Consider the following 13,663-nt stretch of genomic DNA (forward strand, 5'->3'; position numbering starts at 1 on the left):
AGCGCGACAAATTCAAAAAATACGAAAACCCAAAAAAGTGGAAATAGAAGGAAAAGAAACGCGAAGAAAAATTAAAATACGCACAAAGTTTTGACAGCTGAATTGGCATAATGATGGGGTTAGTGGCGAGTGGGAGTGGGAGTGGAGTGGGAGTCGACCCATTGTCACTGTCCGCCTCTGTCTCTTTGTCTTTGTCTGACACTCCAACTCTTTTAAGACACTCTTAGGCCCTGCACTGCATCTCACTCTCTCCAACGCCTCTGACCATACCGATTTTTCTCGCATTTCTTCCCCTTTTTTGCCGTTTGCTTTCTTTTCTTCATTTTCTGCGCTTTGGCCATCATCGTTAATTTTATCTACGCAAATGCAAAATAATTACTATACTTTTTCTTTGGTTTTCCCAGCACACAACCCCCTTTTCCAGAGGCCCCTTACCCACCCCTTGTACAACCCCCTCCCCCCACCACCCATTACACCACTTACCCCTTTTTTCTCTTTTTTTTTGGGACAACGGCTGTGGAAATTTATGTACTTTGCTTTTAATTTTTTTTGCCCCGTTTTGGTTTTATTTTCTTTATTTTTTCGCTGTCTTTGTATTGAAAAACATTTTAAAATTCAACGCCAGATGTCCTGCGTCCTTTCGCGTCTTCTTCTTTTGCCTTGGCTTTCTTGCAGGCTTTCCCACTTCTCCTCGAAAATTTCCACCGATTTTTAGCCATTCGTTTTCTGTGTTTTTTAATTAAACAAAAGGGTTAAAAAGTTTTTTTGCCAAAAAAACGGACAAGCGACAAGCCAGGGGGCAGGGGGATAAAAAACGGTGAAGAGTGAAATGGGGTAAAATCAAATCTAGAACCGCACCAACACCACCCCACCCCGCTCCTTCCGTTTCTATTTAGTTTTCATTTATTTTTAAAAAGGAAAAATTTTAATAACCAAGGGTTGGCCTCTCTAGGGGCGGGGGTATGTGTTTTTAAAGGTTGGTGGGGGTATGGCTCTCTCACAGAGAAATTAAATTAGTGTAATTTTTTACATTTTTCCTTTCCATATTTCTTAGGGGGGTTTGGGTGTATTAGGGTTGGAGCCTTCATTTCTTTAGGGGGTTGAGCAACTAGATAACTTTGTGATCTACCCCTTTTTACATAGTAACAGATATTTTTAAATGTCCGATTTTTCCTCCCCCTATTTAACTCGATATTTTGTGCTTTTCTGCAGATTTTTGCTTTAATTTCAGGCTGGACTATTCTACCGAATCAGGCTACCGAATAAATTGTGGAATTCTTTCATAAATGGGGTCATTCTGTGTAGCTGACACTATTTGAAATAGTGTTTGATATTCAGCCAATTAGCCAATTAGTTATTCTGTAGAAATATCTTTAGGAATATTTGAAAGAGAGGATTATTATTCAAACCACTAGCTTACCCACAATCCAATAGAGTGTTAAAAAGTCATTCTTACCTACCACCCTACTTCTTTTTTTTTCAAAATGAACAATAATTAAAAATTATTCCGTTTACTATATGGCTTCACTTTCCTAAAATAAAAGGAAATCTACATATACCGCATCTGTTTTATTTGTTCGATTCGTATGGGAATATTGGTAAAAGAATTTCAAGAAATATTAATTTAAAAAAAATTTTCTGAAAAAGAAAAACTTTTATCTGAACAAGCATTAAGTTGTGGTACTTATGGTCGTTCAGTTACATATATGGCAGATATAGGACATATTTCAAAATATATTAATATATTTAAATATGTACATATATCAATATGTCGGCTAACACGTCGACCCGGTAAAAACATCTCTTTTCCCGTCAAAAATCTCGTGTTGTAATGGATAGAGAAGGCTCGACAATTATCCTTCGAACGTCCCAAAAATGTCTGTTTTTTGACTCTCTAGATGACCCCTCACTACTCAACCCGGGACACACTTTTTGGCCTTCCGCCCATCATATTCTCCTCGTCAAGTTTTCTTTCTTTGCGTCCTTTTCATAGCTCACGACTGTTCGCACTGAACCTGGTTCTACACAAAATCTGTACTTCCAGTAACCATCGGAATTCTAAAAGAAAAAGCTAATTCCACAGGGTTTTCACCCTGAGGCTTCTGAAGCAATCGCTTTATTTCCGATCGCTTCTCTTGGGTTGCGATATATGTAGTCTCGATCGGAACTTCCGACGCTAAGCGCAGCCCTAATCTTAAACACAGCAAAGACCCAATCTTAAATTTCTAAAAACACTGAAGGTTTGACATTTCCGCTCTTTAGTTAAATGACAGCTATAGACCGATCCCTGCCGACTTATGTACATTCATATGTATGTTCTGGTAAAAGAGAAGTATACGTCCAAAATTTGAAGTCGATAGTTTTAAAAGAAACAACGACTAACTGCTTATATCGACACAAAGGTCAGAGATTTCTGCTTCACTGTTCTACAATTTTCTCGATCATTTCGGTCAAAAACGACCAATATTTTACAATTTATTGTGGGAATCTGAAAAAGAATACGGGATTCTGCTTTTGACCAGTTAGTGGTATTTTATTAGTGACTATAAAAACATTTTTTTTTTTTTTTTAAATCAAAATTACGGATCCAAAATGCCTGATCTTGTCCATTCCTAGATCTTGTCCTTTCCTTTCCTAGGCCTTTCCTAGTCAACTGACAAAAAATGTAAACAGTCTATTAGAATAGATAAATTTGAAAAAAAAAATGTACATATAGGCATCAAAGTCAAAAAGTTAAATTTAGGGAACTTTTTTTACTTTTAGCTCGCTTACTTACTTATTGGTTATTTTTGGTAGCAGGAATACAAAAGAATATGTACTTCCCATTTTTTTTTATTCAATGTATATATGCTATAATATTTTTGTAATCGCATCTAAAAAACTGGAGATATCATTGGCACAAGCTAAAAAAAAGGTTTCGAGAAAAACGTGTTTAAAGTTTATAGAAACATACCGCATTGCATGTCACACGAGTAAGTGGGTAGGTGATCTAACTCGTTAAAGGTGTACCGAAATATAGTAAAATATACTAACACCTTTGAAAATATTGTTCTTTTCAGTATTTCTTCTTATCCTTAGGGTACTTGTCTTAACCTATCCAGATCTTAACTTTATAGGGTAAAATTCAAACTTCAAAAGTTTCTGGATGGTCTAAGCTCTTAAAAACTTAAAAGTTAAAATCAGTGCAAGCAAGCGCATACATGTGTAGCTGTCTGGGATCTGTAGACACGTTTCAGGAGGTAAAAATAACTTATGCTTGTACTACATGAAACGGAAGGTCAAATTTGGGTGTTTCTAGTCGCAGCAGGTAGTATCATCAGACTTTATTATCTAAAGTTCTATTAAAACATTTGGACATAGAGGCTGAATTTCCACAGAAATGTGATAAGATATACTATCAGTTGCATTTTAAATGCCAAATGATTTTATTTCATTTGATTGTTTTTGCTTTAAAATATTCGACCTCTTATATTTTGGCTAATAGCGATTGTTTTATACGCATTTCTTCAATTAATTTAGATAAGGTTTACTCGATTTCCGTTTGCAATAAGTTCTATAAGTCAGTAAAATGTAAAAAAATAATTTTGTATGAAAAGGTGCAGGTTGAAGAGTGGTACAATAGAGTCTATGATTTTGATTAGGAGGAAATTCTGATAAGGAAGAAATCGACATCGTGTTACACATTTCGTCTCATTTTGCAAATATGTTTGCAATTTATTAATGATTCTTTTTGGCAAATTGGCGAGGTATAAATAGAGGAACCAAGAACTGCAGTTATCACAGTATCCTCTGAGTCTGAGAATTGAGAACTTCATCATCGGCAGACATGAGGAACGTTTACGGTAATACGCCTGTGCAAAACGATTCTTTAAGAACCACTTTTTTTTTTGTGCATAACTTAATATGTTTTGAAGTGAAAGCGTGAATAAAACTAATGAGTCTCGTTCACAGCTTTTGCCCTGCTGCTCGTCGCAGTTGCTGCAAGCACCGCCTTCGGTGCCAGCGTTTCAAGTCAGCCTGGACATCTGATCTGTCGCAATAAGGCGAACGGAATCCGGGCCCTGGTCCCCGGAAGCTGCTCCAGATTTTACGAATGCCATAATGGAATTGCCACGGAATACGCTTGCCCCAAGTACTATGACTTCAAGACCCGAAGCTGTGTTTCCTACAATCCCGGTTGCACGGAGGGTGCAGTAGTGGCAGCGGCGCAGCCAGAGGCAAAAAAAGTAGTCCGAGATACGGCTACGCCATGCAAGGACTCTACCCCGACCCCCCCACCCTGCTCCAAGATCACAACGACGACACCACCCTGTGATAAGGTCACTACGACAACAACAACAACACCTTGTGCCCCTACAACGACTTCTACCACAACGACAACGACAACCACTACCACAACAACCACTACTACAACAACCACTACAACAACCACTACGACAACTACAACACCTTGTGCCCCCACAACGACTTCCACCACAACGACAACCACTACAACCACTACCACAACAACCACTACTACAACAACGACCACAACAACCACGACAACAACCACAACGACAACTACAACACCTTGTGCCCCTACAACGACTTCCACCACAACGACAACCACGACAACAACGACCACAACAACAACTACTACGACAACCACGACAACAACCACTACCACAACTACAACACCTTGTGCCCCTACAACGACTTCCACCACAACGACAACCACTACAACAACTACTACAACAACCACAACTACAACAACGACCACAACAACCACGACAACAACCACAACGACAACTACAACGCCTTGTGCCCCTACAACGACTTCCACTACAACGACAACCACTACCACGACCACCACAACAACTACTACAACAACCACGACAACAACCACTACCACAACTACAACAACCACTACCACAACTACAACAACCACTACCACAACTACAACACCGTGTGCCCCTACAACGACTTCCACCACAACGACAACCACTACAACAACTACCACAACAACCACTACTACAACAACGACCACAACAACCACGACAACAACCACAACGACAACTACAACACCTTGTGCCCCTACAACGACTTCCACTACAACGACAACCACTACCACGACCACCACAACAACTACTACAACAACCACGACAACAACCACGACAACAACCACTACCACAACTACAACAACCACTACCACAACTACAACACCGTGTGCCCCTACAACGACTTCCACCACAACGACAACCTCTACAACAACTACCACAACAACTACTACTACAACAACTACTACAACCACGACCACCACAACAACTACTACAACAACCACAACAACAACCACTACCACAACTACAACACCTTGTGCCCCTACAACGACTTCCACCACAACGACAACCACTACCACGACCACCACAACAACTACTACAACAACCACGACAACAACGACTACCACAACTACAACACCTTGTGCCCCTACAACGACATCCACCACAACGACAACCACTACCACGACCACCACAACAACTACTACAACAACCACGACAACAACGACTACCACAACTACAACACCTTGTGCCCCTACAACGACTTCCACCACAACGACAACCACTACCACGACCACCACAACAACTACTACAACAACCACTACCACAACTACAACACCTTGTGCCCCTACAACGACTTCCACCACAACGACAACCACAACAACAACTACCACAACAACCACGACAACGACCACTACGACAACTACAACACCTTGCGCGCCTACAACAACTTCTACCACAACGACAACCACCACCACGACCACCACAACAACTACTACGACAACCACGACAACAACCACTACCACAACTACAACACCTTGTGCCCCTACAACGACTTCCACCACAACGACAACCACTACAACAACTACCACAACAACCACTACTACAACCACCACGACAACACCTTGTGCTCCGACAACGACTTCCACAACAACGACAACAACCACTACAACAACTACAACACCTTGTGCCCCTACAACGACTTCCACCACAACGACAACGACAACCACTACCACGACCACCACAACAACTACTACAACAACCACCACCACAACTACAACACCTTGTGCCCCTACAACGACTTCCACTACAACGACAACCACAACAACAACTACTACAACAACCACTACAACACCTTGTGCTCCGACAACGACTTCCACAACAACGACAACAACCACTACAACAACTACAACACCTTGTGCCCCTACAACGACTTCCACCACAACGACCACCACGACAACAACCACGACAACTTGCGCTCCTAAGGAGACAACTACGACAACCACCTGCTCTCCAAAAACAACGACTACGACCACGGCTTGTTCTCCAGAAGACGACGCCTCCACAACGACCACTACTTGTTCGTCAAAAGTAACTACAACAACAGCCTGCCCCGACTCTGAACCAACAACGACTTGCGAGTCGACCGCGGCCTCGAAGTCGAAGTCCAAGTCAAAGGCAATGGCAGCTACCCAGGCGAACCGTAACCCCGTCCGCAGAAATCCCCTGAGCAAGCTTCTGTGGGAAGTGGCTCATTTGGCGGGACTCACGTCCACTGGATCTGGAACTGGACTGGAAGTATCCTGCTCCGGCAAGCCCGACGGATTCCTGATGGCGTCGCCAAAAAGCTGCAGTGAATACTACATCTGTCGGCACCAACGCGCTCTGAAGGTGAGCTGCGGTGATAAGTACTTCAATGGAGCCAAGGGCATGTGCGATCTTCCCGAGAACACAAGCTGCATCCAATCTTAAAGGGACGAACCAACTGATGGCTTTCGAAAAACATGGAAACATGGAATACTTAAAAATTGTAGAATGCATATAAGTAATAAAAGAGCAAAAGCTTTTAAAGAGCTAATATAAAAACAAAAATGTTTTTATTTTTCTTATTTATGTTATGTAGGTAGAGCTATACCCCAATATATTTTTTTTACCCCAGCTTGTGCTTAAAGCTATGGATATGCTACGTCCATTTTATAATTTGTCTAATTGACTAAGGGTCGCTGACGCATAACGACTTGCGAAAATAGTGAGAGAATATTGTTGTTAGAATAACTGTTTGCAGATTCAAACAAAAGAAACGCGAAATGATGCAATAGAGGCCTTTGCTGATCGAAGAAAAGCATTTATATATCTAAAAGATAAATATATAATTTATTTATAGTACTTCACTTTAGGAAGCCCAGAAATGGCTTGTGCATCAATTAGAGCATCAGCTAGCATTCCTGCATTCATCATAGAGGCCCAGACGACCGAGGGACGCTCGAGAAACGATTTATTAGTATATATTAATCTATTTATTATTTATAAAGCTAAGAGGAGTTAGTAAGGATTTTAAAATACTAGATTTTTATTATGAAGGACAGGAAACAGATGTTATAGAGTACATACCATTGTAGTTCGAACATAAGACCCTTACAGGGTCGTGTGTGCATATGTCGAGCTACAATGGCTAGAGAATAGAGGACTAAAGTTTCTAGTCCTTCTATTGGAAATGTTAAAATTTAAGCGTATTAGTAAATGCTGGTGGATCTACAGCGCCATTGATAAGGTTATGTAGTAAAACTACGCCCTTCATTGTCCTACGATTGGTTATTATTCAGTTTACTCAACAAGAGTGAGTGATTGAATCAAATGCTTTGCTGGATATTGCAGATATATATTGCCAGAAATTATTTTTTATTTTTTATAATGTAGTGGCAACTTACTTCAGTTAATGAAAAAAAATGGCTGATTCTCATAATTCTCATAATGATTTTCGGCAAAGGGGTTATTTCAGTTATTTTTCAAAATCACCAAAAACAAGAAAGCAAAGCTAACTTCGGGCGGAGCCGAAGTTGATATACCCTTGCAGCTAAAACCGGATATATATTGCAAACATCGGATATAGTTGGCCAATCCTTATGATTACATCATAATAAAACCAATCAATTACAATAAAAAATCGAAAAAAAGTCCCAAGCTTCTATCTTCAAAAATACAAAATTGATATTTCTACCAAATACCATTTCCGATCGTTCAGTTATATGGCAGCTATAGGATATAGTCGGCCGATCCTAATGAAATTTTGTAGGTCGGATTAACTGACCAAAAATAGAATGTGTACCAAGTTCTAGCTTTCTATCTTCAAAAACACGAAAGTTGGGTCATTTCCGATCGTTCAGTTATATGGCAGCTATAAGATATAGTCGGCCGATCCATATGAAATTTGGCATGTCATATTATTTTGCCAAAAATAGCTCTCATGTCAATTTTTAGCCCTCTAACTCTAAAAACACCAAAGTTATACCATTTCCGATCAATCAGTTATATGGCAGCTATAGGATATAGTCGGCCGATCCGGGCCGTTCCGAACCAAAACTGAGAGACTAGTTCGCGTAGAAACAGACAGACGGACAGACAGACGGACAGACAGACGGACAGACAGACGGACAGACGGACAGACGGACAGACGGACATGCTCATATCAACTCAGGAGGTGATCCTGATCAAGAATATATATACTTTATAGGGTCGGAGATGTCTCCTTCACTGCGTTGCACACTTTTGGACAAAATTATAATACCCTCTGCAAGGGTATAACAAGAAAGGAAAGCTAACTTCGGGCGAAGCCGAAGTTGATATACCCTTGCAGTTAAAACCGGATATATATCGCAACCATCGGATTTAGTTGGCCGATCCTTATGAAATTTGGTAGGTTGGATGAACTGACCAAAAATAGAATCTGTACCAAGTTCCAGCTTTCTATCTTCAAAAACACAAAAGTTGGGTCATTTCCGATCGTTCAGTTATATGGCAGCTATAGGATATAGTCGGCCGATCCTTATGAAATTTGGTAGGTTGGATCAACTGACCAAAAATAGAATCTGTATTAAATTCCAGCATTCTATCTTCAAAAGCACGAAAGTTGGGTCATTTCCGATCGTTCAGTTATATGGCAGCTATAGGATATAGTCGTCCGATCCTTATGAAATTTGGCATGTCGTAATGTTTTGCTAAAAATAGCTCTCGTGTCAAATTTGAACTCTCTAACTCTAAAAACACCAAAGTTATACCATTTCCGATCAATCAGTTATATGGCAGCTATAGGATATAGTCGGCCGATCCCGGTCGTTCCGACTTATATACTGCGTGCAAAGGAAAGAAAGGTGTGTGCAAAGTTTCAAGTCGATAGCTTTAAAACTGAGAGACTAGTTCGCGTAGAAACGGACAGACAGACAGACAGACAGACGGACAGACGGACAGACGGACATGCTCATATCAACTCAGGAGGTGATCCTGATCAAGAATATATATACTTTATAGGGTCGGAGATGTCTCCTTCACTGCGTTGCACACTTTTGGACAAAATTATAATACCCTCTGCAAGGGTATAACAAGAAAGGAAAGTTAACTTCGGCCGAAGCGGAAGTTGATAAACCCTTGCAGTTAAAACCGGATATACATATATGGCAAACATCCGATATAGTTGGTAGATCCTTATGAGAATATCATAATATAACCAATTTATTACAATACAAAATCTAAAAAACAGTCCCAAGCTTCTATCTCCCGAATTCCAAAGTTGGTATATATGAAATTTCCATATGAAATCCATATGAAATTTGGTAGTTCGGATCAATTTACTTATGCTTGTATCAACTCAGGGGGTGATCCTAATCAAGAATATGTATACTTTATCTCTCTCCTCACACTTTTGGAGATCTCACACATTTGATCAAGATTATAACGCCCTCTGCAAGGTTTCTCAAAGACAATAGAAATATTGAATTTGGAAGAAAGATTTGGTTTTCCCAAATAGAGTAAAACACCAGAGAGAAATCTGTCAAACCGTACCTTGGGGCATATGCCCCGAAAGGATCACAAGTTATGAGCCGGCTGAGCCACCAACATCTCAAAAAACCTAAATATCAAAAATGGTGGAGTTTGAGTTTGACATCAAGGACCTGTTCCCGCAGGAGATCATTCGTGTCCAGCCCGACCTATTGCGCCCACAAACACCAACTGCCTTGTTGAAACGCCAAAATCGGCAGGGGGCCGAACCACCTACACCGGCATGCAAGCTGAACCGGATAATTGATGAGATGGGGCAGCTGTCGGCGGTGGCCCAGGGCCTTAGGATTCCAGTGACCACGGCGGAGAAAATGCTCGCCAACACCAACACCCAGGTGACCTATCTGATGGCAGACGACAAGTCGGGACGCTGGGCGGTGACCGGGTTGCTCAAGGTTGGCACCAAAAACCTCTACCTGTTCGACGAGAAGGGCGCGTGCCGTCGGGCGAACCAGACCCCGGCCATCCTGGACTTTTACATTCACGAGTCTCGTCAACGTCGCGGGCTTGGCAAGCGTATCTTCGACAAGATGCTCGCCGATCAAGGCTGGTCGCCCTGCAAGGTCTCTGTGGATCGTCCCTCCCCGAAGATGATAGGTTTCCTGGGAAAGCATTTCGGTCTGGTGCGTACCATTACGCAGGGCAATAGATTCGTGGTCTACGACGGATTCTTTGACGACCTGGACTCGCAGGGTCAGAAAAACGAAGGTGCTTGCGGATCAGGTGTTTCAGTTGCCTGTGCCGGACCCATTGCCAGCATGCCGTGTCGTGGTCGTGTGGCTAATCCTCCGGACACGTTTAACATCCAAATTTTGGACGACCGCAACAAAAATTCCAACGCTAATAAGAATGTTAGCCCACCACCACCGAAAACCACCAACAACTTTGTCAAAAACTCGCAGTTCCCGAACAACGATTCCAAAACTACTCAAAACAATAAAACCAACACCAACATTAATTCCAACAAATCCATCAGCAACCCGATCAACACCAATACCAACACAAGCAATAACACCTGCACCAAAGGCTCTGGATCAAACCCAACAACTGAATCAAGTCAAACTCCAATTCAAAATCGCAATCAAATGTGTGAAGGATCAGAAACCTCCAGTGCCGTGCCACAAAATCAGCCGGGAAGACGTTATCCATTTCAGACCGAGATGCAGCCACATGGCCCAGATCATGGCACCGGACTTTGATCCTAAGGCTCCCTCGCAGGATACCCCCAGAAGTCGACGTAATTGACGTGCCCGTATTTCGGTTTCGTTTGGCGCTGTTGTTGGGTTCCCCGCCGACCTCGAAATTCTAGTAGTACCTGTTAATTTTTGGAAATTTCATCAAGGTTCAAATTTCATAACGCACCTAGAACCAGCTGTCTATAAATACAGCCCCAACCTAAATAACATAGCCCCTCGTGTTTTCAATTTTTGGATATATGCATAAATGCAATCACTGGCCGAATGTCGGCGATAGAAAAGCGACCCATTGCATAAATAGGTCTGCTTTTAGTTTTTAGTTATATGGGGATGTATAGCGTCATAGGGTCGATATTAAATATATTCTCGATTTGCCAGAAACTCACTTTTGTGAAAAATCTTTGAAATACTTCTTGATTATAGATGTACAATGGCGTATACAAAAACCTATAAATATTTGGAAAATATTAAATGTAGGCACAGATGAAACTTCAACTTTGGTTTCGATCAAGAGTCTTTATGTGTTCCAGGTTGAAGAAAGGTTAGGTTTTATCAAAATTATCTGACAGGGATCGATCTCAATCGGGGCCAGGGAATCTTAGAAGAAATTTTTAAGAAAAAAAGATAAACTAGCGGTAGGAATTTTGACCCTTTGAGTATTGTTCTAAAACGTCCTATTCCTAAGTTGAGCCTCAAGGGGGAGCTAGTGGTGCTCAGAACCACTCAGCTTCCATGGTATACTTAAAGAAACCGGCGTCGAACTTTTAGGCGCTACAAGGCTTCGGTTAATCAGATCCAATAAAAAAACCTCTTGACGAGGTAAAATACCGGTGACGAACCCTCATAATATGCGGGTATTATTATTCACTAAATTGATTACTTTTACCAATATTTCCTCCAAACTAAAAGAAGACTTGATAAGAATTGTCTAATTGAAGCAATACCTTTCGGTTGTTCTATAGTTCATTGAATGAACTTCATTCAGTTCGGACGCAAACAGAAAATTATTTCTTCGAATATTAACTACATTTTGTAGAGTCCGACAAGGCATGGGAGTCGCAACTTCCCGTCCCGGTACTCCCGTCTCCAGTGACATGTCCAAGGACACTCCAGATCTTACGAAATACCAGTAGCTCTTAGGATTGCCTTAATTACAACTGAAAAAGCTTATTAATCTCAGCACACTCAGCACACCTAGGGAAGGCCTTCGATGGATGGAAGGATAAGAATCATTGTTTCTTCTTAAGAGGGGTTAGGAGATAGATTGAGATCTACGGCTTTGCAATGGCTATGCAATGGGTTTAGAAGTATAAGAGCTTCTGTGGTTTAGGTTTCATTTAGCTTATTTTAGTGAATATACTTATGTTCGTTAAATTTCACTTTGTTACCATTCTTCCATAAAGGTGTATTAAGAAACTAAAAAAATGTAACCTTCAGTTTCAGAATCTTTATCTAAAACTATCCAAAGTAGCTTTAAATGATTTTAAATGATTACATGTGGCAGATACATTCCGGCTTTCTGTTCTGTGGCTCATACCCCAGGACCTCTGGGTCCCCAGACAGATTCGTGGCTCGTTAGAGCCCAGCAGCAACAAGTTCTTGGTAATACTCACATTAGCCCGCCCTCCCCTGAGTCTTGGCACGAAAATTTAAACTCACATGAAGTCGCATTTATTTCTATTCAATTTGATAATAACCCCAAGGAGTTGGGGCAACGAGAGATGGAGGTGGAGCAGCTGCTTGGGGTGGTCACAGTGGGGCATTTAGAGTGGACCAAATGTATCAACGGCTGCTACAAGCCTTCCCCTAAAAAGCCTCATTTTTCCCCTTTTTTGGCCAAACAAGATGAAAAAAGAAGAGAGAGGAGGAGAAGGGGTAAGGGAGTATTCGGCCAAGAAAAGTGAAAGTCGGAAAAAATAAAAGGGCGGGAGAAAGTGATACGAAAGTGAAGGGTGGCTGGCCATACCCCCTTGAGTTTATAACTTAAAAATTCAAAGCACGAACAAAGTTCTAATTTAAACACCCGAAAAAGCCCAAGAAAGGACGAAGAAAGGACCCTGAAAGGAAAAAACTGCGAATGTTGAGTGAAAAAAAGAGCAGAAGAAGTAGAAGGAAAATTTTCCTTCTTCGGACATAAAGTGCACGCTCCAAGGCGAGTAAATAAAAAAATAAAAGCCTAGAAGGCGGCAGGACGCAGGACACGAGGTCCTTTTCCTATACTGTACTTCTATACTTTCTTTTTTTGCAAATGGAACAAGTAAAGGGGTGGCACTAGTGGAACATGTGGGGAGCGAGGAATGCTCTTCGAGGGAAGTAGTAGTTTTATTAAAAACAAGAAAGGAAAGCTAACTTTGAACGGAGCCGCAATTATGAGCCCAGCAATTATGATCGTATATATCTCGTTATGAGAGTTTTATCATAAAACCAACCAATTCATAAAACTAACCAATAATTTAAAAATAGTCCCAAGCATCTACATATCTGCAAAAATACTAAAGTTGGTATTTTTACCAAACACCATTTCCAATCGTTCCGTTATAAGGCAGCTATAGGATATAGATCGATAGATATCTATAGATATAGATAGATATAGGCCAATTT

At 41.1% G+C, this 13,663-nt stretch overlaps 2 protein-coding genes across 2 annotated transcripts; both read left to right on the top strand.

Annotated features, from left to right (window-relative positions):
- The first annotated feature begins 3,785 nt into the window (after positions 1-3,785).
- Muc96D (Mucin 96D) lies at positions 3,786-6,864 on the top strand. Its single transcript, XM_017248196.3, has 2 exons — positions 3,786-3,842; positions 3,952-6,864. Exons 1-2 carry the CDS (start codon positions 3,827-3,829, stop codon positions 6,783-6,785), a joined length of 2,850 nt encoding a protein of 949 aa, XP_017103685.2. The 5' UTR covers positions 3,786-3,826; the 3' UTR covers positions 6,786-6,864.
- A 2,935-nt stretch (positions 6,865-9,799) lies between these two features.
- LOC108129890 (alpha-tubulin N-acetyltransferase 2-like) lies at positions 9,800-11,331 on the top strand. The gene has a single exon (XM_017248183.3). It carries the CDS (start codon positions 9,950-9,952, stop codon positions 11,063-11,065), a length of 1,116 nt encoding a protein of 371 aa, XP_017103672.2. The 5' UTR covers positions 9,800-9,949; the 3' UTR covers positions 11,066-11,331.
- The last annotated feature ends 2,332 nt before the right edge of the window (positions 11,332-13,663 follow it).

The sequence above is a fragment of the Drosophila bipectinata genome, chromosome XL, assembly GCF_030179905.1.
Source record: "Drosophila bipectinata strain 14024-0381.07 chromosome XL, DbipHiC1v2, whole genome shotgun sequence".
In the NCBI taxonomy this organism is placed as follows: domain Eukaryota; kingdom Metazoa; phylum Arthropoda; class Insecta; order Diptera; family Drosophilidae; genus Drosophila; species Drosophila bipectinata.